We start from the raw sequence: 26,138 nt of genomic DNA on the forward strand, positions 1-26,138 counted from the left end.
CTCCTGTTCATTGAATTGAGTGCAAAGTTAGCAGATTTATTGGAATTTTTTCTGAAATGTCCTTTAGTTTGAAATGCTGACAATTTTGGTCCAATTTGCTTCAAATCAATTTCTGAACAAGCATAGATGCATAAAAACATGCAAGGAACAAAACTGTGAAGTCAAAACAAATTTTTGCAACCAAAGTAAATAATCACGATTATTTACAACTGAGCAAATTTTTCAACTTTTTTTAAACTTGGCTTCATAGGCTTAAAGTATATACCAAATATATGCTCTGAGTGAAATATGGGCTCATTTGGATGCATAGGATGAAAATAGTATCAGATTTTGGCTTTAGGTCTCTGAAACAGTAGATATAAAGGAAATTTGAGATTTTGAGCTCCAAATTGGTTCAAATTTGTCTAGTGGGCTCAACACATCATGTACTTTGGATGTATGATGACAAAATATCAAAACTTTCCAATTTTGGCTAAAAAGTAAATAATTGCGATTATTAACTTTTCTTTCAAAATTAACATTTTTTGGTACAAACTGGTACTAGGCATTGTATAGATCCTGTATATGAGATATAAAGTGATTTGGATCAAGAAATGTTGTCCATAACCCAAAAAGTGGTTTGCAAAGACTTCTTTGCGTTTTTTGACAATTTTCCAAGTAATGGGTGCTCATTTTGGCTCACACTTGATTTTTGGCATGTAACATGTTTGTACACATGATAGGTGGGGAGATGTGACAATTTCCAAGCAAAAATGATGCAAAAGTAAATAATCGCGATTATTTACAACAATGACAAATTCTTTACAAAACTTACAAATTTTGACATAGACATATTCTATACACCTAAAACAAGTCCTAAATTGAATTTGGTCAAGTTTGGCCAAGCCGGGATCACTTTATGCCTCTGAAATCACCGTTTTCTGTGACTACACTGCCTGTTGTGTTGGTCGGTCAACTTTGAGGCTTTGGACTTGTCCGCAACATAGTCGTGAAGCAACCTGTCCAATTCTGGCTCATTTGGAGTCAGTTTGACCTCGTATGTCAAATTTGACGCTTTGTAACCTTTGAGCCATTTTTTGCTTTTCGAGGACTTTACTGATGGATTTCACCAAACTAGTCATATACATTGTATATGGGTTTCATAAGCAAGCCATCTGTAGAGTCAGATCGAAATTCTGGCATTTGCCAAAAACCTAACTTTTCTATTAGGGACTTCCTCGACCCTTGTCGAATGGTCAACTAATGATATAGAAAGGTTCTATTATGTTAGGGCATGCTATGATCCAAATCCCATCTGCTTTGGTTGAGTTGGCAGGCCGCTATGGTCAGTTTTTGGTAGTAGGTCTTCGTGCACTGCTCGATTTCTAGGGTTTTTTCTAGGGCTTTAGACTAGCTACCGGCCGTACAAAAATGATCATTGATAAGTAAAGAAATTAACCCTCATGTCTCGTGTGAGACGGCATTGAAAATGGTCAATTGTGAGCTCCAGAAAAGTTGCGCGAAAGAGGTCGAATTCTCTCTTTGCAAAGGCTGTCAGTGGAAATGAGGTGGTTTTAGCCTACCTTGGATATCTATACCCGGACTTCCTGAACCAATTTTCCCCAGATTCCCCCGTTAGTCCTACTAGGCCGTGAAATCTATGTTAGAGTCAAAAATTTCCCTGATCGGATTCTTGTAGCTCATTCTGCAAGAATTTTGCAAAAGTAGGCCTGGCCACCTAATTTAGGCTTCCCGCTTCTATCTTCTGATTTCATTGAAAATTTTCGTGCTTGTCCGCCTTGTCTTTCTGATCACCATCGTGTCTTCTGTTTTTCCATCTGAGCTTCCTTGCTATTTATTATTAATTTTTGACCTGTTTATTTAAAAAATCAAAGAAAATAGCAAAATGCTCTAAAAAAGTAAAGTGAAAATCAAATAATTAAGGAAATCCATTGAAAAACACATCTTTATTGCTTTTTGTTGGACTTTTCTATTTTTAAGCTTCATTATCAATAAAAATGATGAAAATATCCCAAAAAAGGACTATTTTTTAGGATTTTTTGATAGTATATACACTATTTACACTCACTGAAAAGATATTATCAATGAATTTTCCCTTGATGATGATCTATAAGGGCATTATTAGGTAATTTTACAAAAAATCACACGTTAACATCAAACTTTTTCCTCCTTCTTCAACCATTGCCCTTAATTACTTAGTACTTAGTGCCCTTCCACCCCTCCTAGATGGCGTACTCTGGGACGACTGTGTGCATGGGTTGAACAATTGTGTCTCTGCATAGAAGTGGTTGGCTCTACCATGCTATGAAGATCAATGCAATTCAAACCAATATGATGTGCAAGAGCTGGGTCTTGAGTAATTAACTCAAGGGTTTTCGATGTCGAGGTTTGCTGTTGATGTCTTCCAAAGAGCAAATCTTGTAGCTTGCGTGCTCTCTGTTTAATTGTACCATCAGGATGCTTCAACACATTGATTGCTTGAGATATTGGTGGCACTTTTGTTTGTTATCGAGCTTTTTCTTGCCATTGGTAGCTTGGTCTGCTTGGTGCTGTATGGTTTGGTGGACCATTTTCATGTTAGGTTCCTTGTTCGGAGATGCCCGTTTCTGTGTTTTAACCCTTGGAACCTTCTTTTGTTTTGTCGGTGAAGTTTTAGACACCTAGATCTGAATTGGTTTATCCTTAAGTTGTGCTTTTGGTACCCAAATTTGTCTGACTCCTTGCATGCTACTTGTAGCATTTGATTGTCGAGGGGATGGAGACGATTGACTACTTCATAGTTTGGTCTGCTGATTGCTTCTTTTTCATTCCTCCTTGCTTGGTGCAATTGGAACAATGAGTTGCCCTCCTTTAGGTGATAGCTTTAGCTAATTTGTATCCCAATTTGGTACTGCTTTGTATGTTCGCATCTAGGGAATTCCAAGAATCATCGTCTCATTCATGTGTTCATCTGGTAAGCATACAAGTTGATGAGGACATGAACATCCATGTACTATCACGTTTAAGTTGACTACTCCCAATGTTGGAGTTGGATTCTTGTTGCATCCTTTGATTGTCGTTATTCCTGCTGTCAATGCTTGACTTGTTGCCTTCTTATACGTGAAATAACTTACTGCATTTACTCTAGCTCCTGTGTCGACCAAAGCATTGGTTATATGATTGTTGAGTTGTACCTTGATGCGCATGTCCATTCCGTCTAACCAGTCATCATCTGTTGAAACTGCATCTTTAGGTAATTCCATTTGTCGATCGTCTATTTCCAGAATGTTGATGGGAATCGGTATTTGTTGATTCTTGAGAGCAGCTTTTCGCTTGAGTACCCTAAGCCAAGCTTCCTCTTGGGCTTCATCAATAACCTGCTGTCGTTTAATCTTCCTTTGCTTCGCTACATGCATTCTTTCTAGCAATTCATTAGTTAGTGGCAAATTGTATTTCTTTAAATGACATCCACTAATCCACTTAGCCATTGGTTCACCATCTAGGGTGGATAATTTTACTGCTCCACTTGGAGATACATCTTTAATGAAAAACGGTCCATTTCCCTTTTTCTTAAACTTGGAAATGTGTTGCTTAAGGGAGTAGACTAAAACTAAGTCCCCTTTCTTGAAGATTTTTGTTGACAGATTTCTGGATCAACACCCTTGAGATCCTTGTACGACCAAGCGAAGATATCTCGGTATTCCTTTAACAAGCTTAGCAAGAGCTCTTCTTCTTCTTCTGTTAGGTCATTCGCAATGTAAGCCGGTCTAGGCTCTTCTCCAGGTTTAGACAAGTCTATCTTTTTAGCGTTTTCATGTCCTTCGTAAGACTCGCCCTGTTTCCGTAGTTCCCTAATAGGTTGTTCGACTATGATTTTCCGATTTTGAAGAGTATACTTTTTCTAATGGAATCAAACACGCATTACATCCTTACCATCCTCTTCCGTGGTTTCCATTTCGGTTGTGTATATCTCCTTTAGAGCTTTTTTCAACTCTTGATATTTTTTTTTTCTCTCAACTCGTGTCACGAGCGGTTTCTTCTCCTGTGGGTTTACTTGAGTACCCTTCCTTGTTTTTCTCGATGTTTGAGACATTTCTGAGTTTTTGTTTGAAGGATACAATCATTTGCATCTATCTGCATCAGGAATTGTGTTCTACTGGAGACTCATGGTATAGGTCGTGTTTTCACAATTCTGGTGTCTCTTCGTCTATACCATTTTTATCTTCTTGATTTCTAGTTTGGAAAGTTAAAAAACTTTTCCTCCCCTCCTTTTAACAGTAGCTTAGCTCTCATATGTTCTTTTTCTGACCCCGAACTTTCTGAGGTAGCTGAGTGTTCATCTAACTCATCAGTTGCATCATAATAGAGGTATGAAAAGACTTGTTGAGATTTCATTAAGTCCTTGGGTTCTTCACTTTTGTCTTCAATGTTGAGGGCTGAGATCATTTGGATGGGAATTATGTCATAGCCATCCTCATTGCAAAATTGAGTAGACATAGACGTATTCACACATACATCCATTGTCGCTAAAATTTGAGTCCACTCGAATGGCTCAAACAAATGCTCTGGAAAGGGCTCAAGTACATAGGCTTCGTCTGTGCAGTCCCTTTCTAGGGTTCATTCTTCTCGTCTTAAGCTTCCATTTTCTGAAGCTCCGCACATCCAAATAGAAGTGTCTTTGTTTAACCAGGATGGAAGTTTAGTTTCAACTGAAGAGATTGAATCAAACTCCTGTATGGGTGTTTTCATGACATCTCTATAAGTGTGATCTTTTAGATTTACTCTTGCTATAGATCCCACTTGCTTCAAGTACAGATAATTGTTTCCCCAATCTTTGATAAGATGTACCTGCCGCATGAAAGGTCTTCCCAATATGATTTCATAGTTGAGTTTTTTCCCAAAGTCTATTATGGCAAAAGTGTGTTGATATTCAATTCCACAGGAATTGACTATCACTTTTTCAAGCAGTCCTAATGGTCTCTCAATGTGTCCGTCAGCCAACTGCAGTTTCATTCGAGTTTGTCTAATGGCTGGCTGTCCCCAGGATTCCCATACTGCTTTAGTGGCTATGGCTATGCCAGCTCCACTATCCAGTATTGCCATGGTTTCAATGTCATTATATTTCACTGAGAGGGTAGGGTTTCCTTCTTCTCCTTCATAATATTCTCCGACTTTGTTCATGGGAACTGATCGAATCTCTTTGTTGTTCATTTCATTTTTCAAATTTTCCAAAAAAATTGAGATTAACCCCGTTATCCCCACCTTCTCTAGGGTTTTCTGTAAATCATTCCATAAGTATGGTTTGAGTTTTAACAGTTCTCCCAAGGTAAGAGTGCATTGGATAGGTGTAGACATGATTGAATGAATGTTGTCTACTTTTAGGGTCTAATGAACTCTTTTTACTTAAGTGGTTTTACACACGATGGATTCATCTTCGTTATCTCCCAAGTAAGAAGGTAATGTTTTCAATGTCAATGGTTTCGACATTACCGAAGCTTCAGATCCACAATCCCCGTACAAGGATTGTACATCCACGTTCATATCAGAAGGTAGGTTATCCAACCAGACTTCCTCTATAGGAGCTGACTTTAGAGTTAGGCTCCCATCATTGATTTCTCTCACTTTTTTCCATAAGTGTCTCGGTCAGTCTTCCTTTACGAATGGAATTCCGTCTAAGGCATCTTCGCTGTCAGACACTATAAGCTTTGGTTCTTTTATTTCAAGGAGGGGTTCTGCTACCACATTAGATTTTTCTTTAGTGTCTCTTACCAGAAGCTCTTCAGGTTTTGTGATACTTTCAAGCTTGGGTTTTTTTTTTTCCACCATTTCTTGCGTGATGCTTACCAAATTTTGATAAGCTTCTAGCTTAGCTGCTTCCATGTCTGGAGGAGGATAGTTTTTCCATTTGTTTTTCATGTTTTGGCCTACTTTAAGTCCTGCTTAGTAGGCTTCCAAGGCGGCATTAATAGGCTCAAAAATTTTATCAATAAGAATGGATTCTCCAGATTTCACGGTTGTTTCATTGAATTCACTTCCAGTTTCTTTCAACTTTATAGCTTTGTTGCTTTCTCCTCGATTTCAACCCGTTGTTTTTGTTTCCTCATCTCATATGTTTTGCTTCTGCTTCTTTTGATTCTTTGAGAAGAAACTTTTGTATTTTCCGAATTATCAGAGGAGTTGTGTTTCTTTTTCTTAGCCTGGGCTCTAGTGATTACCTTGATTGGAACAATCGGTTCACTCTCTGATGAGCTACTAGGTATCACTTGAACTACGTTTACTATCATTTTACCCTTGTTCAAGGATTTTTAGGACAATATTCCGGAAAGTGTCCTCCCTTTTTGCAACATTGTATGCAATAGGCTTCAACTGGTTTGAGGTTTTTGTCAGGCTCTGGATATTCATTTTTCCAATGATCATCACCACCACAGTTATGACAGTTTCCTGTTCTTGGCTTCATCATGGGTTTTACCATGGGAGGTCTGACACCTTGATTAGCTACATAATACATTGGTACGAGCTCTAGTGGAGCATAAGTCACGGTTTCTTCCATTGGTGGTGGATGTGGATTATACCAATCTCCTTCTACCACTACTGTAGATGGACTAGGCTTTGCATAGGATGTAACAGGCACTAATGCTTGTTCATCTATGACTCCTTCCGAGTGCATATACTTTACAGGCACTGCATTATGTCCTGGATATGGAGGTTGTTGTCCCAACACAGGTTGAGGTCTTTCCATACCCATGGGTGGTCTTTGAGCTTGGGCCATATTAGACTGATATCTGTACATGGGTTGTCCTTGTGGCCTCATGGGCACGTACTGAACATTCCCATCATACTTTGGTTTGAAGTAGCACTTGTGGGTCTCATGGTTGGTCCATTTACCCTCGATTTCACACCATTTTTGTGGCCTAATTGGTTGTCCCTGTGGAGGTATCCCCTGTCCTGGTCCCCTCATAGGTGCTTTTTGCATGTTGTTCATCATGTCATTCATCCTTTTAAGCATATCTTCTATGGCTGAGAGTGGTGCTGCAGCAGCCATTCCCACTTGTGCTGGTTTAGTGGATGTTGTTTTCTCACTTTGGTTATCCTTAGGGACATCTTCTTTGTTGAAATTTTTTCAATTGTCTCCTAAGTCAATAGCATCTGACATACACGCTTCTAGGGTTGTATGCTTTTTACTATAGAGTATAGCATGAAGTTCTTTATTTAGCAATCCCTCCAAAAACAAAGATACAAGTCGTTCTTCTGCAGGTATCTCTAGTGCATCTGGCAATGTATTGTTTCATTTGAGTTGCACAATCCCTAACAGACTCACCATGTTTCTGTTTAAAGTTGTAGATTTTAGCTACCGTATTATGTTTAATCCCCATTTTAGAACAAGAAGCTACAAATCCTTGAGCTAAGGTGTTCAAGTCCATGATTGACCTTGGTGGAATGTTTTGGAACCATGTCAATGCTTTTCCTTCTAATGTCATTCCAAACCCCTCGAATTGGGTATGGAAATCGAATATACGTTCTGCTCTTAGCACTTGCTTAAAGCTTGCTAAGTGGTCGTATGGATCCCCTGATCCACTGTATTTTCTGACCATTTCTAAAAATCAACTGGTCTGATGCGTCTGTTTGGTTCAACTCTCGGTTTCCTGGCAATTGGTCCTGTTTCGAGTCCTTCAAACCAGTCTGTTGGAAATAGTGACTCATGTAGCCCTGGACTGGCCTTAGTGTCACCCGATTTTCTACGTGATGAGGTGGTTGCTGGTTTCTTCACATTACTCTCAGATGATCTCTTATGGTGTTCATCTCTTGGAATTGTCTCTGGTACTTGTCCCAATATCCAATCCCATATGGAATACCTTTGGTATCTGGTTTGTTCTACCTCCTCAAGAATCATCATAACAAAGTTGTTGTTATAACAATCCCTAAACAAGTAGGTTGGTAGGTCCGTTGATCCCTTATCTTTGATTTTGAAGATATAGATGATCTTCATGGCCGTTAGTTGTCCTAGTTTGGCATGAGAAGTCCACAGAAGATCTTTTATGTTTCTATATTCCCAACAATAGACCCCTATCCTAGGATTATCCGTACTAAGCCGTTTCAAAGGCTTCAAATCTACTTGATCGTATCCCTCGAATTCTTAAGTTGCTGATCCTTCTTTTTCAGACATATCTAGGATTATGGGATTTACTTCCAACCCCCATTTGTCTATCATGTCAGGGTTTTCGACTTGTAAATACTGAGTTCCGTTTCGATCCATGTACATTTTTCCTTGTTTGTTTGCCCTAATCTCTTCTTCGAAGTCAATCCCATGGTCATTAATGCGAATAGCATACTCCTAGTTAGGGTCCAAGTAAACCTGGGCTCCATGACGGTTAGTCTTGTAAAAAGATAGTATATGCTTATAGCACACTATCATTCCGATTTCTAAGTGAGTCTAGTAAGAAGACATTTTGGATGTTGAATCTGAAAAAGTGTATGGAACTTCTTCAAAGAATGTATGCAAGGAATTACCTCACGCTTTCTTCGGTGGATACTCTACTGGAGGTTTCTTCGAGTATGCCCTGATTTCCTAGTACACGACCAGATCTAAGGTTCATATAGACTTATGAAGCCCTAGATAGAGTACTCACCTTCGGACTGACTTGTCGTCAATTTTCACTTGATTCGATTGCAACTTTCCGTCAAGCCACCGATTCCTCGTCTGCAACCTGATTCTTGTACAAATTTGATCAAGTTAGCTATTCTTCTATAAAGACAGTAGAGTTTTTGCTACTCTTGTGATAGGTGTATATGTGTCACTTCAAATCGAGATATGGGAGTCAAAATTTGACTTTCAAATTCGACTTAGCAAAAATCAAAGGTTTGATCAGCAACCTGGAAATTGAGTGTACATGTACCAATTTTGATCCGATTGAACTTAAAATTGCCCGGTGGCTTTATATTATGTTGGTCTAACATTGTATAAGTTCAAAAGTCAAAATTGATGTCTTTGGATAGCAGAAGTAAATAATCACGATTATTTACTTTTGTCAATTTTTTACACTTTTTTTATTGGTTTGGCAAGTATACAACTTGTTAAAGTCCCTGGACAAGTTTCAACAAGTTTGGACAAAATCTTATCAAGTTTATCAACTGTTTTGTGTCCGTAGACTCTGATTTCGAGAATCTGGCTTAAGTCTCACTTTTGGGATCCAAATTTCACTAGATTGATTTGTGAGGTCTACTTGATGTGCTTGACCTTGTGGTATACTCAAATTTGCAAAATCATCAAGTTTTGAAGCAGATGTAAATAATCGCAATTATTTACTCCAGCTATATTTTAGCAACTTTTTGTTCCAACTTTGACACAGATCTGTTAAGCACCTCAAGCTAAGGTCACTAGCCAAGTTTCATCAAATTTAGACAATTTTTGGTCAAATGGTCATCAATTATCTGTCCGCAACTAACTTTGCAATTTTACTCACAATTTTCAATCCAGTGATCCAAATCTTACCGAATTTTGTTTGTGGGCTTATTACAACATGTTAAAACTAGTGATATGCTGACTTGGTCAAAGAGTTGAAAAATGGGACAGATGTAAATAATCACGATTATTTACTCCTGACAAATTTTTGCATCTTTTTGGTCAATTGAGCATGTACACATGTTTATCACATCAATATAAGCCTATGAATCAATTTTCAACAAGTTTGGACAAATTTTTTCCAATTTACACTCAAGATTCAAAAAGCCAGTACAAACTTTAGTTTTCACCCAGTTTTTTACCAGTTTGGTGATCCAAATCTCTTAGGCCTTTACAAAAGTTGTTTGTACACATACAATGATTCTATGGTATGAACCTTGGTCAATTTAGAGCAGAAAGTTAATAATTGAGATTATTAACTTCGGGCTTGAAATGAACACTTTTTTGCAATTTTTCCAAAGACAGTATTTATATGAGTTATTTTAAGCCTATAAATCAAGTCAAAACTAAATTTGGACTGAAATGTCAAGAAAAAGTAAATAATCTGAGTTTTGGCCAACTCTTGAAATTTTTACCTCGAAGTGTCTTTGAGCTTACCAACTGGTTCAGACAATTCTTAAGCTTACTCTCCAGTCGGATTGAGTGGTTTCCAGTCTTTTCGAGCTATTTCTAGCCGTAGACCTGAAATTCTGCAACTTCCAATAACAAGTTACACTTGATTCTTTCAGAGAGAGCAATGTTCTGAAATCCACCTCGGATCCTACTTACCCTACTCCTAGATTCTCATGCAATGGGGTTGTGGAAAGTGTCCACAAACACTCGTTTTCTCGTGTTTTATGCTTTTCTGAGCACTGATCTTAAGACTTATCTCGTCTACCAATCATTTTCCAAATCCTAATCTAATTCTACAATTCTACAATCCTAAAGGCACTCAGCAAGTACGATTACTTCCAAGCTAGCTCTACACAGCAAAAGACGACAATCTTAAGCTATGCGGTTCCTAAATGAAAGTTTTGAACTCTAGGCAAACCTAGAAGAAGTTAAAGGACAACTTCACAAGACGCTTGTGTTTTTCTCTATTTAGGTCTCTTCGATCCCCGGCAACGGCGTCAAATGTGGGATGCATGTCTAACCTCACCATCCTATCTTATTGCAGCATTAGCGAGAACCATGATTAATTTGTCAAACCATGGGACGAAGCTGACTCGACTAGTGCATAGAGGCTACAAGAGGTTGTCAATATCTCAGAAAACAACTAACAACTTGCATCTAACTCAGGCTACACTCAAGTGACTGAAATCACCAAAAGCCAATCGCTCATCGGCAAACAAATCACATCCGTTACATCATCAAATGACATCCAAACGTAACAAAACTTCTAGGATAAGTTTATAAGACCTAAGTATACATACTTATGGTCTCAAACCCCACTTTAGGTCAAGTTCCAAAATTGTGATTATTAACAGTAGTGGATTTTTTACCTAATCGTTTTCAACCCAGAATGCATCTAAATGCTTAGCAATCATGCCCCAATACCCCGCCTATGCTTAGTTTTTTATTTAAAAGTGTAAATTCCTAGTTATTATGAAATTAGGCCGCGGGTCGGCGACGCCAAAAGCTACGAAATACTGTGAACTGCTTACGTCAATGCATAGAGCTCTTACCTTTGGTTGTAATGCAACAAACGCATTTGCAATGTGACAATCGGGGAGGGAGTAGGAAGCGCGAGAAGGAGAGGAGTGAGCGCCATTAACTCATGTTGTGTATTTCTTATCCAAAACTTATAAAAAACTTACAAAAATTGGCTTTTATACCTTAGCCAAGGTTTTTGGGTGGTCAAAACTAATAATTTGGAGTTCTACCAAAGTTGGGAAATGACTAGCTAATACAATTTGGAAGCTTGTAGCCCCGGCTCATTAATCATAGAGTTTATCTGAGAAAATAGGAGTTACAATATTTTTTATTTATCAAAATAGTAAATGTTTTACAAAGAGAACTCCGAAAAATGGTGTCCGTGTTAGCTTGCTACTAACAGAAGCTTTGGATTCTTTTCACAAGATTCAAAGCAAAGACCTGCAAGCACTTTGAAAGCCTCCCCCTGGATGAGATAATTCATGTTGAGAGTTCTATAGTCAAGGGTTGTTCAAAAAGTTAAAGATACAATGCATGGCATTGTCTTCGTCAATATGTATGCCAACTGTCGTGTGCTTGAAAAAGCACAAAAACTACTTGAGCCAGAATGTCGTCTTTTGGAATGCACTAATTGCAGGATACACGCAACAAGAGCAGCGCGCCTGAAAGCTCTTGGCTATTTTCAATGGATGCAAAGTGAGGGCCTCTCTCCAGATGCAACCACATAAGCGTGCATCTTGAAGGCATGTGGCTGTACTCAAGATGCAAACATGGGCTTATAAATTGACTCTGATTTGTTAGACAGTGGTTGTTGCAAAAAAAATTCCATGCTTGGCAATACCTTGGTCGAGTACTACAACCAACAAAGATTATGAGTGGTTGTTCAAACATCTAGAAAGTCACTAGTCGTACATTGCAAACTTACCTTGGTCGCGCAACCCCAAGAGTACTCCCACTCCTCCTCAGTCACTTCTTCACCGCACTGTTGTGCGCTTTTCAATTGGTTGTGAAACCATCTTAAGCTCATGAATGTTGGTAGGCTCTCTAGACTCGTCGGATAATGCATCGGCGGTCGTCTTCCCTGTCTCCACTCGATTCGTGCCCTTTGTCGCTCTTGCTTTGCATCCTCGTATTGTGAAATCCACTTTTGCATCACTGGATTGTGAAGCATGCAAAATCGGTTCATTTTAGCCTCTAGATCTTTCGTCATCTTCTTCTCAACACCGAGATTGCACATGACAATCCGAGATATGCGCTCATCATCTATGGTTCGCCATAGCGTGTCCCGAGCTTTATCAAATCCGTCTAGCCACTCTCTAATGTAAATTAGGGACTCTGATACCAGCCAACCTTCTGCCATGCTACCCTTCGGACGTGCCTTTTGACGCACATATCCCTTGAGCGTTTTCATGAAACGTTCTAAAAAGAACATCCATCTGGAATGTATTGTGCTAGCTATTTTCACCTGATCAACTATGTGAACAAGAAGATGCACCTGAATGGTTAGCATGGTAGTAGGAAAGTGTTTCTCAAACATGCACACAACCTGCACAGTGTTTAGTTTGGCGAATGGTATGGAGTCTACATTGATCTCCTTTTGTGAGATCCATTGCACCAACTTTGCAAGTTTGTAGATTGTGTTACGGACGTCAGGAGACAAACATCCCTCAATGGCCACAAGTAAAATAAACTGCAAAACACGTCTAGCAATGATATTAAAGTCCACATACGAATTTGTTACACAATTCCCACTATGATATATTCCACTTCAAACATACCTGACATTTTATGTCAGTCATGTGAGTTCAAACCGGTAAGCTTTCCTTCTTTAGTGAAACACGTTCGGAGCGAGTGTATTACGCCAGTGGGAGTCCGCACAAATCGAATGGTCTCTTTTACTTTGTGTTCTTGGGCTCCCGTCAAAATCCATGGTGCTTTAGGGAGTTTTATCGATCCATCGGATCTTGTCTGTATCCTATATTGCTCCATACGATCCACATTTCTAAGGTCAACCCTGGCTCCCAAAGTATCTTTCTTGCTGGCCAAATGGTCCCATAGCAGATTACCCACATTCTTGAATATGTGCATTGGATTGAGCAAGTGATTGATCATGAGTCTGGGCCAATATGATAACTCGTACCATAGAGAGAGTCTCTTCATCCCTCGAGGCAAACCATCATCACACATCTCCTTCTGCTCTAACCATGCTTGTGCAGACATCCTTGGTGGCTCTCTTCCCAAAAAGCTGTTACATAACACATGATTCTCTGGAAGATACGCTTGATCACCTTTGTAGATTTACTTCTTCAATGAGGGCGCCCGACGTGCATTAAGTTTAGGTCCACATGTGACACATGCTCTGTATCCGCTTGTTTGAAGCCCTGCATGTATACACATGACAATAGATAAGCTTGAGAAAAACCAAGATTTACAGTGTTTGAGTTTGAGTGTAAATCACTTGAGCACTCTGTTAGTCCGGGATAGTCATGCATGATCCACATTAGAATGCCTCTGATCAAAGCATTCCGTCGACCTGTGTATCGGCTCATATCCACCACTTCTATGCCAATCCACAATTGTTGTAGCTCTTCCAATAGTGGACAAAGATACACATCCATATTCTTCACTTTACACCACCCCGGAACAATCAAGCTTAGCCACAGGTGCCCCTTCTTGGTAGTCAACCACGGGGGAATGTTGTAGTTGACGATGACAACAGGCCATACATTGTAAGATGTTGATCTCTGACCAAATGGATTTATGCCATCCATAGCTAGGCCTATGCGCAAATTTCGAGCTTCCCTGGCAAAATCCGGCCATGTATCGTCTATATGTTTCCAGGCTACGCAATCTGCAGGAATCCGTAGCACACCATCCAAAGATATATTCTCCTCATGCGATGATGCTAGGGCGGCCATGGAATTACATTCAAATAAATTCTTGATGCGAGGAAACAGAGGAAAATGTTGCAAAACCTTTTGTGGAATTTTTGTTCTGTGGAGATCTACTTGATATCTCTTGGAATCACATTTCGAACACTTCTCCATGTCTATGTATTCCCCTCTGAAAAGAATGTAGTTGTTAGGACAAGCGTGAACCGAATTGTAATCCATACCCAGATTTCACAAGATCTTTCTTGCTTCCTCTCTGGAATCTGGCATCACATTATCAGCTGGTAGATGTGCTCTTTGAGCAATCTACACAGCGAAAAAAATGCGATACACTTGTGTAAGTGATCTATCAAATCATTATACATCTAGAGTTTTTTATTGAAGTAAACACATTGTAATAGATCACTTGAAAAGCGTTGTGACGCTAGTGTCACTCCATCCAAACTTTGCCTGCATGTTGAGAAGAACTACAAGCACCTTCAATCTAGCCACACGTGCTCCCTCATACAATGGCGTATCGGCTTCACTTTTCATATAATCATAGATAAGCCTTTCTGAATCCATGATCGTCTCGATCATTTCATTGATCTCGGGCTCAAACATTGCCTCATTGGGAATGTGGTATGCATGATCATCCTCCGAGCTGTCAAAGGCTACATCTTGTGGCCTCACATATGCTGCTTGAACAAAGCGCCTGCAAACACGTCTATTTGGTTGCAAGATTGCTGCCTGTTGGCCAGTGTTAGAGTCCGACAAGTTATAATTGGCAACAATTCGATCTATAATAGATGGATCAAACTCGCCAAATTTAAGAACGTGCTGCAAAGAAACGTGTCTTGTCCGTCGCATAGCATCCTTGCATTGATTACAAGGACATAAGATCCTTGTTGAGAGATAAGTGTTTCGGTTGGACGGCCCCACATCCTCGTCACTTCTCATAATGAATGTAAAAACCTTATAACCTAGACATAAATTTAATCTTTTATTGGCATCCTCGGTCTTTTATCTCTCTCTCTCTCTCTCTCTCTCTCTCTCTCTCTCTCTCTCTCTCTCTCTCTCTCTCTCTCTCTCTGTTCACACTGTAAACTACCTCATGTTCTCTAGTCATGTCCGATCCCCGCACACCTCGGTCTAGAGGTGCACGGAGATCAGAACCACCAGGTTAGAATCTCGTCTTTATTGGTCAATGCCTATATTTGTGGGTACACCCACGTCTACATGATAGTGCATGTAGTGGACAAAACCCCTTTGCCTCTTCTCTAGCTGTAGCAATTCATAGCATCTTAACATCTCTTCACAGCAGTGGATGATTGAGCTTGCAAGGAAAGCTAAGCCTACAAGAAGCCCAACCATCTCTCTCTTTTTTGACGTAGAGCTTGAAGGTGCTTGTAACTTTGGAATGTTCAAAGGCTAGGCAGCAACAGAACGCATTCTTCTTTGATTCAGCTTGAGTGATGGAAGAGGCAAGTCGATAACTCAGAATTTTCAGCTTGTGTGTGTGTGTGTGTGTGTGAGAGAGAGAGAGAGAGAGAGAGAGAGAGAGAGAGAGAGAGAGAGAGAGAGAGAGAGAGAGAGAGAGAGAGAGAGAGATTGCTATAACGCTAACTAGTCCTGTGTGTGTGTGTGTGTGAGAGAGAGAGAGAGAGAGAGAGGTTCAGAGTAGTTGATAAGGTTGCCTGCCTTCATGGGCAAGGAGAGAGAGAGAGAGAGAGAGAGAGAGAGAGAGAGAGAGAGAGAGAGAGAGAGAGCACAATCAAATCTTGCAGTAAAAAAACCAGGTGGTGGAGTTGCACGTGGCCATGGATTGCCTAGGATGTGAGTGCAAAATTAAAAAAAGGTTATACAACATGCAAGGGTGCAGACTATTGGGTGGAGGACCCACCACCACCCCTTGAGCCAGGCGCACTTCAACCCTACTACTATAACCCTTATGCTAATAACTATCACTATAATTGCTATACGACACTAGCTATTGGGCCCATCACACACACCTATGCTCCTTCCTACACACATAGTGCATGCACTTGCAATGTTTGTGCCCCTTACTACACCCATGGCTTCTCCTACCATAACCCTTACTCTCACCAAGATACACCATCTCTTGGCTCTTGCTCCCTTATGTAATAGAGAGATTTGAAAAGCTTTTCACTTCCTCTCATGGCTCTAGTTTCTTACTTTTGTAAAGTTGTTCGATCCTGCACTCACTTCTCTCGACTCTCTTGCCCTCCTCATGTGAGGAGTTTTGTGATTTATTCAACATGCGGTTTGATTAACCCACATCGTTGTCACTACTCATAATGAATGTAAAAATCTTATAACATGGACATAAATTTAATCTTCTATTGGCATCCTCCATCTTCTCTCTCTCTCTCTCTCTCTCTCTCTCTCTCTCTCTCTCTCTCTCTCTCTCTCTCTCTCTCTGTTCACACTGTAAACTACCTCACATTCTCTATTCATGTACGATCCCCGCACACCTCGGTCTAAAGGTGCACGGAGATCAGAACCACCGGGTTATAATCTCATTTTTATTGGTCAATGTCTATATTTGTGGGTACAAGAAATCTACACATCCACGTCTACATGACAGTGCATGTAGTGGACAAAACCCCTTTGCCTCTTCTCTAGCTGTTGCAATTCACAACATCTTAACATCTCTTCACAGCAGATCCTTGGTCGAGGGATTACTTAGCACATTACATGTTGGCCTCCAATCTGAGTATCATGCCGTTGAAAGCTTTCCAACTTAAGGTCGCACCCGTAGAGAGGAAGAGAGGGATCACCGTTCGCCTAACTCTACTTTTCTTTCATAATCCCGAAGGTAGACTTTAATATAAAAACTAAATCCAAAACCTAATCTTAAATCTAACCTAATTGAACATATGGTAATTTTGAGCTAATTGAACATGGTTAGTGGGTGAGTTACTAGGTGTCAAATTCTGATGGGAATATACATATTGTTGTGTATCTAGTGTTTGCTCTTTGGGCAAAGCCTTCATTGACATGCCCTAAAATCTAATCTAACATAAATCTAGATTTAATCTAATCTTAAACTCAACATAAACCTAAATCTAATCTAATATTAAATCTTGTTTTAATCTTAAATCTAAATGAAATCTAATTTTAAACTCGATCAACATAAACTTAAATCTAATCCAATTTTAAATCCTTAACTTAAATGTACTCTAACTTATTTCTAACCTAGCTAATCTTAAATATTGCCCTAATTTTAAATGTAACATAAATTTAAATCTAACCTAATCTTAAACTCAACAAAAATCTAAATCTAACTTAATCTTGAATCTAATTTAAATCCTAACCTAATCTTAAGTTTAACCTAATTTTAATTTTAGCGTAAATTTTAAATATAAGTTAAATGTAATCTAACTTAATTTTAGATCTTATTCTAACCTGATTTTAAATATAATTTTAAATCTAACCTAACCCTAAGTCTTAATATAACATTTCATTTCATATTTTCTCTACTTTTTTTTATCTATCTCTCTCTCTCTCTCTCTCTCTCTCTCTCTCTCTTTCTCTTTGTTTTCTCCCCATACCTCTCTCTTTTCGTCTTCTCCCCCTCTCTATCTCTTTGGTTCTCTCTCTCTCTCTCTCTCTCTCTCTCTCTCTCTCTCTCTCTCTCTCTCTCTCTCTCAATGTGTGTGTGTATGCATTCTTTGTTTATGCATGTGTGTGTATGTGTTTTTTGTTTATGCATGTGTGTAGTCTCTCTCTCTCTCTCTCTCTCTCTCTCTCTCTCTCTCTCTCTCTGTGAGTGTGTGTGTGTGTGTGTGTGTGTGTGTCAAAGACAATGTGTGTGTGTGAGAGGGAGAGAGGGAGAGAGAGAGAAAGAGGGGAAGGGAGCATGAGAGAGAGGAGAGGGAAGGAGCATACATGGCTCTCCTTCCTCTCCTCGCGCGCGCGTGTGTGTGTGTGTGTGGAAGAAAGAGAGAGAGAGAGGAAGAGCGCAGGTTTACCTCTTTCGCTTGAGCGTCGAAACTCAAATATGAGATCTGAGTTTTAGGCGTTCTCAATTTATTTTTTACCCCTGTCGGCGTTGCTATGAGCGTCACTATAGGACAACAAAGAAAATAGCGACGCTCATAGAGACGCCGTGGATTTTCACTTTTTAGCTTCGCAGTGCGAGCGTCGCTAATGTGAAGTACCTCTTGTAGCGATCACAGACTCAAATTGCAAAGTATACAGTGCACATCATGCATAAGTGCCATACAAAAAAATGGTGGAGAGTTGGCATTGTGTCTCTCCCAAAATTATAAGAAATGGAAGCCGCGCCTTGCCCCGTAGCGTTTATGTGTTGCACCAAGCAAATGCATAGACATGAGAAATTGGATGCAGACAATGGACCTTGCAGTGCTGTCGAGTTGGAGTCGCGCTCGTATGATCGAAATGTCAAGTGTTGAGAATATATGTCTTCACTTCCATACACAAAACATGCATTAAGAAAAATACAATAGATGTAGGATATTGATTAAGTCAGCCTATCGGAAATCTGGCCTTGGGTCCCAAGTATGTCTATTATTTCCAAAGTCAAATTCAAGAGAGAGGTCTTTTCATGAGCCATATTTGATAGAGAGAGATGAGGCTGTTTTGTGAGAGAGAGCCAAAGTTTGGTGCTACTAGATATGATGAGTGTTGCACTGCCCTATTGGGTGTAAGCCAATTACAAGTGCCCTGCCCTATAGGGTGTAAGCCAAATTGAAGTGCTGCCCAATAGGGTGTAAGCGTTGGGTCGCTATCATTTGAAGCTTGGAGCCTATGAAGATGCCTTGACAAAAGGTTTTGAACCAAAAGATAACTTTTGTTAAGCTTGTTGTAAAAACAATATTTTCAATATTCATAACTGCACAATAATTTCATAGTGTCTGGTAGCTTTTCACGGTAGCATTTCTTATTTCACAATGTTTTTTCTTTGTCATGTGGTGGCTTCTAGATCTAGATAGCCTAGAAAGAGCCTTTGGCTCACCAAGTAACAAGTAAATGGAGAAATCATTAATGAACTGCAACATGAAAATGAAGTGCTTTACTGACTTGCAATGTTGTTCTAGCACTTTTCAATTGTCAACTCTACAAGCTGATATTTGAGTCAAGCTACAAGAAAGGAATGTGAATAGTTAAACATTATGTCATGCAATGAAACATCACATATCAAATTTGCAAAGTATATAGTGCACGTCATGCGGAAGTGCCATACAAAAGTATGGTGGAGAGTTGGCACTGTGGTCTCTCCAAAATCTATAAGAAACAAAAGTTGTGCCCTGTCCCGTAGCATTTATGTGTTGGGCCAAGCAAACGCATAGTCATGGGAGTTGGATGTAGATAACAAACCTTGCCATTGGAGTCGTGCTTGTGCAATTGAAACGTCCAGTGTTGTGAATAGATGTTCTCTCTGCCAAACACAAAACACAAATAAAGATAAATACAGGAGATGTAGCATATTGATTAAGCTTAAAGAGAAACAGATTTAATTTTATGTTTATATCAAAGGTTTGGTACATAAAGAGTTATGGGTGCTTTTCGGTAGATTTTTCCTTGCTAAAATTGCACTATCTCCCTCTTCTCAGCCGTCACTTCTTCTCATGCCTTATGATGTAGCCAACTTTCTATTTGCGGTGAGCTTTCTCCTTGTAGACCAAGCAGGGCTTCTTTTCAATTATGCAATTCATTAGCCATGCAATAGCATGCTATCACAGATAGGGTCTATCCTCAGGAACTCTAGGGTCTAATCGTAGGGTTATGTTCATGGGAGCGGCCGAAGTGCTCTCCTTGGGGCTTTTCTTTTTAGTTTGGCTAAGGAAAACAAGCCTTTGGCTCACCAAGTAAATATTGGCAAGTTCTAGAATTGTTTAGGCCTAGTGTTAAAAACATACAATTCGGATTTGATACTTTCCTTTTCGCCTTGGGAATAAAGGTGTTAAGATAAGCCTTAAGGAGGAGGGACCATGTGAAAGGAAGCATTAAGGAGTGAGCACACGTAGAAGGAAGGGATCTGGGAAGAGAGAGAGGGAGGGAGCGAGGGAGTGGAGTGATTATGATACAAGAAGCAGAATTGCAGCACCTTCTTGCTCAACATGGTGCTACTCTTGGGCACCTACTCAACTGGTGAAAGATCATCAGGGGCCTTCAAATAAAAGAAGGGTCTTCCCTTCCAACTTCTCTTCTTCCAGTCCCCTCTCCCTACTTTACTGTGCAACCATCTTTCTTGCAGCAAATACGAGGTCTCTCTCTCTCTCTCTCTCTCTCTCTCTCTCTCTCACACACACACACACACACACACACACACACACACACACACACACACACACACACACACACACACACACACACACACACACACACACACACACACACATTTGTCATTGTCCGTTATATTATGAGATACGAGGCCGATTTCACTGTCTATTTAGAGAGGGCTTTGGACCTTTGACTAGAGTCATGAGATATCAGGATCAGAGATGCCTCGGGTTGTTTTGCTAGAGCTATGCAAACACAGGGAGAGCCTCTTGAGGAGACTAGGCAATGGGAGACATTCACAAAGGGAGATCACTGACTTCTTTAGAGTAGGGACTCAACAGCCAGATGAGCATGCTTCACAGCAAACTTCAGATCCCACTTCTACTAGAGGTATATTAGTGGACACAACCACTGAGCTTGGGAGAGCTAGACTCCCATGTCTACGGGGCAACCATGACTTCGACAGAGGCTCCATCAAAGAATCAGGACTATTCTAGCACTACATGGGAGACATCTAGTACGACTATTTACAGAGGCGGACACTGACAAAGCTCTTCAGCGGCTGATCCAATACTTTCTCGGACAATGCCCGATGCTGGGCATCCTCGTGCATGGATGATGATGATGATTTCAGTCTGACGATTTTAGATTTTTACTTTACTTCATTATATTTTTGTACCCAAACATTGGATTAGATCCACAAGGATTGTATCAGTTTGTTCCCATAGGTCATTTTGGCCTTTTGAAGATGTTTAATATAACATTTTCATTTCATTTCATTCTCTCTCTCTCTCTCTCTCTCTCTCTCTCTCTTTTCTCTCTCTCTCTCTCTCTCTCTCTCTCTCTCTCTCTCTCTCTCTCTCTCTCTCTCTCTCTCTCTCTCTCTCTCTTCTCAAATCTCTGATGGCCACACAAGGTGGTGGGTCTCCGCATGGCAACACTACTACAATAGCACCCTTTGGCTTTCTGCCTTGCTTCACTCGACTTAACGAGTTTGCTTATTTCTTTGGCTGCGTACTAAGGCATTGCTCTAGGGCCCTTCGATGCCCTTGCTCATGATGAGGCCTTCCTCTAAGCACTGCAAGCTCGCTATCTCTTTGCAAACTTCCTTGCACGCGTGGCCTCATGATAGAGACCCTCTGTGGAGGCGCTATTAGGCGATGCTCCGATGACCCATATGGCCTTCCTCCTCACTCTACGACGCAAGCAGCAATGTAGCATGGTGCAGTGCCTGCCTAGCAAGGAATGTTACAACCAAGGCTTCATGTACTTTGACCCAAGACAATTGGTCGATTTTGTCATGACCAACAAAGAAGACCCCTACTATGGTAACGTGTAAGCCACTAGTATTGGCTAGCACAACGACGACAACCTTTTTCTCTGCTGGTTAGACCATGTTTAGTCATGAAACACGAGCACGTAACTACTTAATTAAGATGCCAGCCTTGCCAAGCTGTTTTTGTAGGGGGAGAGAGAGAGAGAGAGAGAGAGAGAGAGAGAGAGAGAGAGAGAGAGTGAGTTGTTATCTGATAGTTGTGCTTCACGTTGGAGGTAGGAGATTGAGATCGTTCTTGCAGATCCCGCATGCAATCTTGATCGTGAGCGCTGAAAGAAAATAAGTATGGCATTGGGTTTGCACTGGTGTTTCAATGATTGTAGCGGCTTGCTTTTCAACGTGGATTTTCAATGACTGCAGCGGCTTGGTTTTCAAGGTGCTAACCCCCTGGTCTCGTTTAGGAAAAACTTCTTAGGCTCACCAAGTAAATAAATACCAGTCAATGACTTTTTTAATGTTTGGGTCATCTTTTTTGATAATGAAGAAGTTATTCATTCAACTCCCTTGTATTGTGGAGATTGCTTATCTCAAGATTCTTTTAGCACAAATTCTTGCTCAAAGTAATCTTCGCCTGATAAGATAGAGTGCTTCCAATTTTGTTGTTCTTAAGAGCATCCCTTCACCCTAGCACTTAAAGAACTCAAAAACCTATCTTCATCGGGCGAAAGCTCAATTTATAAGGTACTTTAATACATCCTCAAGGTTAAGGGTTCACCACGAAAAATATCTATGGCATCCATCAAATTGGGAGGAACAATGATGTGCATGAAAGGGTGCACACATGAGTTGAAAGCAGAACTTAAAAGTTGCTCCATGCTTTTGAGGGGTAATGTTGCTAGACTCTTCTCTCGCGCAACCCTCTTCCATGAGTAGCAAGTTTCACTCACACAAAGGACTCAACAGATGGGGAAATCGGGATGCCAATGACAAACTACATAGTTAATCCTGCTTTTGAGGGGTAATGTTGCTAGACTCTTCTCTCGCGCAACCCTCTTCCATGAGTAGCAAGTTTCACTCACACAAAGGACTCAACAGATGGGGAAATCGGGATGCCAATGACAAACTACATAGTCAATCCTGCTTTCAAGGAATTAATGGTGCGGGTAGCCTCCAATTATCGGCTTCATGTACGCATGGGGGTGTGTGTTTATTAATAGCAAAACACAACGTATAGAAGTGAACATCGAAAACCTAATGTTCTCTTTTTTTTTGTTGTTGTTGTTTTTTCGGGGGTTTTTGGATATATATTGACCTTTAGGCAAATGAACTTTATGAAAAGGTGTTTCGTGGTTGGCACCCTGATGCACAATTTTTTTTTTTTGGTTGTTCGGAGCTTCCCTCCTCGCAGGTGGAATGATCATCTCCGCCTTCTTCGTGTCCACAGCCGTGTTTGCCACCATACACGCAACAGGTGATGCTTCCTGCTTGCCCTAATGTTCTCTCAGAGCTGTGATCTCTCCTTTCGTACGCAGGTATTTTTATCAACCTTCCCATCTCTTTCAGGAATGTTGTGAAGCGAGCTCGCCTTCACCATAGTCGCCTCGTCGCTCTGCTTGACGAGAGCTACAGAGAGGGTAGACACGCTTTCTGAACGGGCCACGCTTGTAGTGGAGGAGAGGACTTGGAAGAAGAAAGAGTGCTGTTTTTTTAAACCCCGCCTTGCAGTTAGAGAAAACATCCACACGCTGAAGGACCCTGACACAGAAGGACTAGAAAGAGTAACGAAGACAAACACACGTTTTTTATACCCTTATCTGCCAGGGATCTTGCACCTTTCAATGCGTGAGCTTGTGCTTGCATCATAACGGACTGGTCTCTCTACAACACTATTTGAAGTAGTAGGAGAAGAATTCAACCATCTTAGTCCGCTTTAATCTACATTCATCTTGGCGGCAAGATCACAGCTCTTATACGTCACCATATGAAGGAGAACTTAACAACATAAGCAAAACATTCCCTGTCAACTTCTCCAACTAGCTCCTTTTACCCCCCATGCGCTCCAACGAAGAAGACATGAATCAAAAACGCATTTCTATCCCCTCTAAGGTTAGTTTTCTGTCTTTTCACTTCCAACACAAATTCTTGCCTTTCGCTTGGAAGGCTCTGGTTAAGGGGTTTTCTTTTACTTTCTTTCATTGCATTTATTCACAAGCAGGTTGGTTTGTGACCTACATCATTTTGGCTGGCTTTGACACAGAGGTGGAAATTGAAAAGACAGTTTGAACATTATAAATTGGTTCGCTTGCCAGGACCCAACTTAGAGGCAATAAATAGAGAACCTCAGGAGTTTTTTGATATTCTCAATTATGAAGCACTGAGCGCATTGTACTGTGATGGTCTTTGGTGGCAATAGATCATTCTCTATCATGGCGTTGTTAGGAGGTCATCTCTTGGGTTTTCCCATTTAGATCTTGCGACTCTGACTGGGATGCCCACGGGATGGACTGCCTTGAGGGGATGACTCGAAGGGGAGGATCGGCTGCTCATCTCTCCTAGCAAAGGATCCCCTCCACAAGATGCCCGCCATCACCTGCAAACCCCACTCACCAAAATCATTGGGAGCTGCCAGGCAAAACGCTAGGGCTGTTGATGAAAACTGCTATGGATGCCTGTCGTCAGTCTCCTTTGCTGCCCTAGGGCACCCATGAGAGCCCCCCCCCCCCCCCCCCCCCCCCCATGGGGCTGAATGCAATGCCCAAGAGGTGACCCCCCCTTGCTCCCTATATAGGGAAATGACCGGCCTGCTGACCCATCCCTCCAGCCCACGGCCTAATAAATAGGGGGCTCGATATGAGGAAAAAACGGAAAAAAGCAATGACTGCCCATAGGGCTTAGGGGAAAAATATGCCAAGGTTGGGGAAAAATACTCCATGCTTGCAGGAGCACAGATGGCCGTGGAACCAAGCCAAAACCCGAGCTAAACATGGCTAAACACAACCTGACATGAGAAAACTATCTCATATTGGCTGGGCACAACCAAAAAATAACCCTCACTCCCTAACACGTCCGTAGGAGAAACTGGGACCGATTGGACGAATTGAGAGAGATGCCTGAACTCTTAACACCCCTCTTTGCTTCCGAAAATGAAGACAAACTAGGAAGCTGGAGTGAGCAATCTGCAACTATTAGGAGATGTTCTCGTAGACGAGGATATCTACTACACAACTCCTAGGTCGAATAGTATCCGGCTAGTATACCGTCCAATCACTACCCTCGAAAGATGTCCGAGAAGTACAATGCTGTCCGCTTAGAGTAAATCCAGCTCTATCAAGAATCTCCTCAACTTAACCGACTCACAAGTCGCACAACAAGCATCTGTAGAAGGTACTGCTGTTGACCAGTCCAAGAGCATGCATCAAAACTAAGCTGAAAAACATAAACTAATGGTATCCGGATCATTTCCTAATTCTAAAGTGCTCCACCCTCGAGAAAAGAGCTGGAAACCTGCACCTCCGGTCATGTACCACATGCCAGAATCTCCAAGCTGCCACGGGAAGTCCAAAGAATGGGATAACCAAAGCTACTAAGAAATCAACGGTCCGATAACGAAAAACCAAAGAACTGTCACAAAGTGGTGACGTGGCAGGCCCCCGGACATAAACACACACACACCTTGCAGGAATCCATCTCCAAGCTGCCAACAGGAACTCCAAAGAATGGGACAACCAAAACTACTGAGAAATCAACGGTCCAATAACGAAAAACCAAAGAACTGTGTCACAAACTGGTGACATGGCAGGCCCCAGACATAAACACACACACACCTTGCGAGAATCCCAAGAAATGCGCCAACAGGTTGACGTGGCATTGTGTACGGAATTTTGCCAAATGTGTTGACTTCTGACACGGCAGCATACGGACTGTACGGACCCGCAAAACACACTGACATTCTGACGTGGCAGCGTACGGATATTTTCGCAAATTACGCTGGCTGTTTTTAGTAGCTTTTTGCTTTTGATTTTGAGTTAAAACTTTTGGGGCTTTGCTTTTGGGCATCCCTTGTAACAATAAATAAGTCCAAGGGCCTCACTTTGCAGGGAATCTGGACGCAGAGTCTGAGAGTGTGTACCCGCGGACTCTCTTTGTACTTTGCACACAAATTAATATAAGAAGAATTACCAAAACGGGCACTAGTCTTTGGGGCCAATACCTCTTGGCACGGAACTACGCTGGTCCGTGTTGTCTTTTGTGAATTGTTTTGAAGTGAATCTCTGCTGTGTCGCGGTGGAATCTTGACGTGGGGTGTCCAAGTTTGTTGCAGTGGTATCAGAGCACAGAAAGATTCTTCTTCTACAGAGGATCCGATCCTTTTTGCAGCACACGCAGACTTTTGGGAAAGAATCTTCGTGTCCCGACCCCGGACTTATTAGCCACTTCCACCCTTCATACATCGCGCATCGGGCGCGCTCCCGTCTTCATCGCTTTGTCTTACAGGGCATAAAGCCATAAAGAATCCCAGATTACACATGGGTTCTCGTGAAGAATCTGACAGAGATGACACCTCTCAGTGAGAAGGCAGTTGAAAATCCGGCGCGGGATTTGCATTGGCAAGAAAGCAGAAGAAGCGTGTACGATTTGAAGGACTACCCAG

At 41.1% G+C, this 26,138-nt stretch overlaps 1 protein-coding gene across 2 annotated transcripts in view; it reads left to right on the top strand.

Annotated features, from left to right (window-relative positions):
- The first annotated feature begins 22,828 nt into the window (after positions 1–22,828).
- The window catches only part of LOC147434149 (sequence-specific DNA binding transcription factor ATNDX), a 161,438-nt gene continuing 158,128 nt past the window's right edge, over positions 22,829–26,138 (top strand). For both annotated transcript variants that reach the window (XM_086490729.1, XM_086490730.1), the window contains exons 1-2: positions 22,829–22,958; positions 23,051–23,593. In XM_086490729.1, coding sequence (XP_086346855.1) covers positions 23,540–23,593 — 54 coding nt within the window. In that variant the 5' untranslated portion in view covers positions 22,829–22,958; positions 23,051–23,539. The remainder of the gene's footprint in view (positions 22,959–23,050; positions 23,594–26,138) is intronic.

This window comes from Adiantum capillus-veneris, chromosome 19 (genome assembly GCF_014529385.1).
Source record: "Adiantum capillus-veneris isolate H3 chromosome 19, ASM1452938v2, whole genome shotgun sequence".
NCBI classification, from domain to species: domain Eukaryota; kingdom Viridiplantae; phylum Streptophyta; class Polypodiopsida; order Polypodiales; family Pteridaceae; genus Adiantum; species Adiantum capillus-veneris.